Source organism: Erythrolamprus reginae, chromosome 2 (genome assembly GCF_031021105.1).
Source record: "Erythrolamprus reginae isolate rEryReg1 chromosome 2, rEryReg1.hap1, whole genome shotgun sequence".
Classification (NCBI taxonomy): domain Eukaryota; kingdom Metazoa; phylum Chordata; class Lepidosauria; order Squamata; family Dipsadidae; genus Erythrolamprus; species Erythrolamprus reginae.
The window spans coordinates 339794091-339795138 of NC_091951.1; the positions used below are offsets into that span (position 1 = coordinate 339794091).

The 1048-nt window shown below is 40.6% G+C and overlaps 1 protein-coding gene across 1 annotated transcript in view; it reads right to left on the reverse strand.

The window, feature by feature from the left end:
* Window positions 1-452, reverse strand: part of POLI (DNA polymerase iota) — a 9643-nt gene extending 9191 nt beyond the window's left edge. The window contains exon 1 of the mRNA XM_070736917.1: window positions 447-452. Coding sequence (XP_070593018.1) covers window positions 447-452 — 6 coding nt within the window. The remainder of the gene's footprint in view (window positions 1-446) is intronic.
* Between the last annotated feature and the right edge of the window lie 596 nt (window positions 453-1048).

The following is a 1048-nucleotide window of genomic DNA, read 5'->3' on the forward strand; positions in this document are numbered from 1 at the left end:
TAAGTATTGCCCACAAGACTATATGCTGCAATGTCCTGCCTGTCAACGACTACTTCAGCTTCAACCACAACAACACAAGAGCACATAACAGGTTCAAGCTCAATATTAACCGCTCCAAACTTGACTGTAAAAAATACGACTTTAGTAATAGAGTTGTAGAAGTGTGGAACACATTACCGGACTCCGTAGTATCATCCCCTAACCCCCAACATTTTACCCTTAGACTGTCCATGGTTGACCTCTCCAGATTCCTAAGAGGTCAGTAAGGGGTGTGCATAAATGCACTAGAGTGCCTTCCGACCCCTGTCCTATTGTCTCTCCTATATTCCATATATCTTCTTTTCTATCCCTATATCTTTCTTCTATTCTCTCATTGATTATTTTATCCTATACTCTCTCTTCTATTATTTCTCTAATTCTATTTCTTCGAAGGTGTCCACTATTACCTTCATTGTGTAGTACTGTATTGTGTATTGGACAAAAGAAACAAAAAAAAAGTATTTATTTATTTATTTATTTAATTGATTAATTAATTAATTAATTGGATTTGTATGCCGCCCTTCTCCGAAGACTCGGGGCGGCACACAGCATATACAAAAACAGAACAATAATATAAATCCAATTAATACTACATTAGAAAACAACCATTAAATTCAATTAAAAGAAAGTAAAACCTATCAAACCAATCATTCAACACTCATACTTAAAACATTCATTGATCATGGGGAAGATCTAAAAGTCCCAAGCCTGGCGGCAAAGATGAGTTTTTAAGCTCTTTCGAGTGGGGGCAATGTGAATCTCTGGGGGAGAGCTGATTCCAGAGGGTTGGGGCTCCCACAGAGAAGGCTCTTCCCCTGGGTCCCACCAGCCAACATTGTTTGGTCGACGGGACCCTAAGGAGACCAACTCTGTAGGACCTCACCGGTCACTGGGATTCGTGTGGCAGAAGGCGGTCTCGGAGATAAGGGCATCTATTGGAACTTGGACACCTATGTATGTCTAGTCTAACTAAGAGAAGGAGTAGGGGTGTCATGATAGCGCTCTTTCA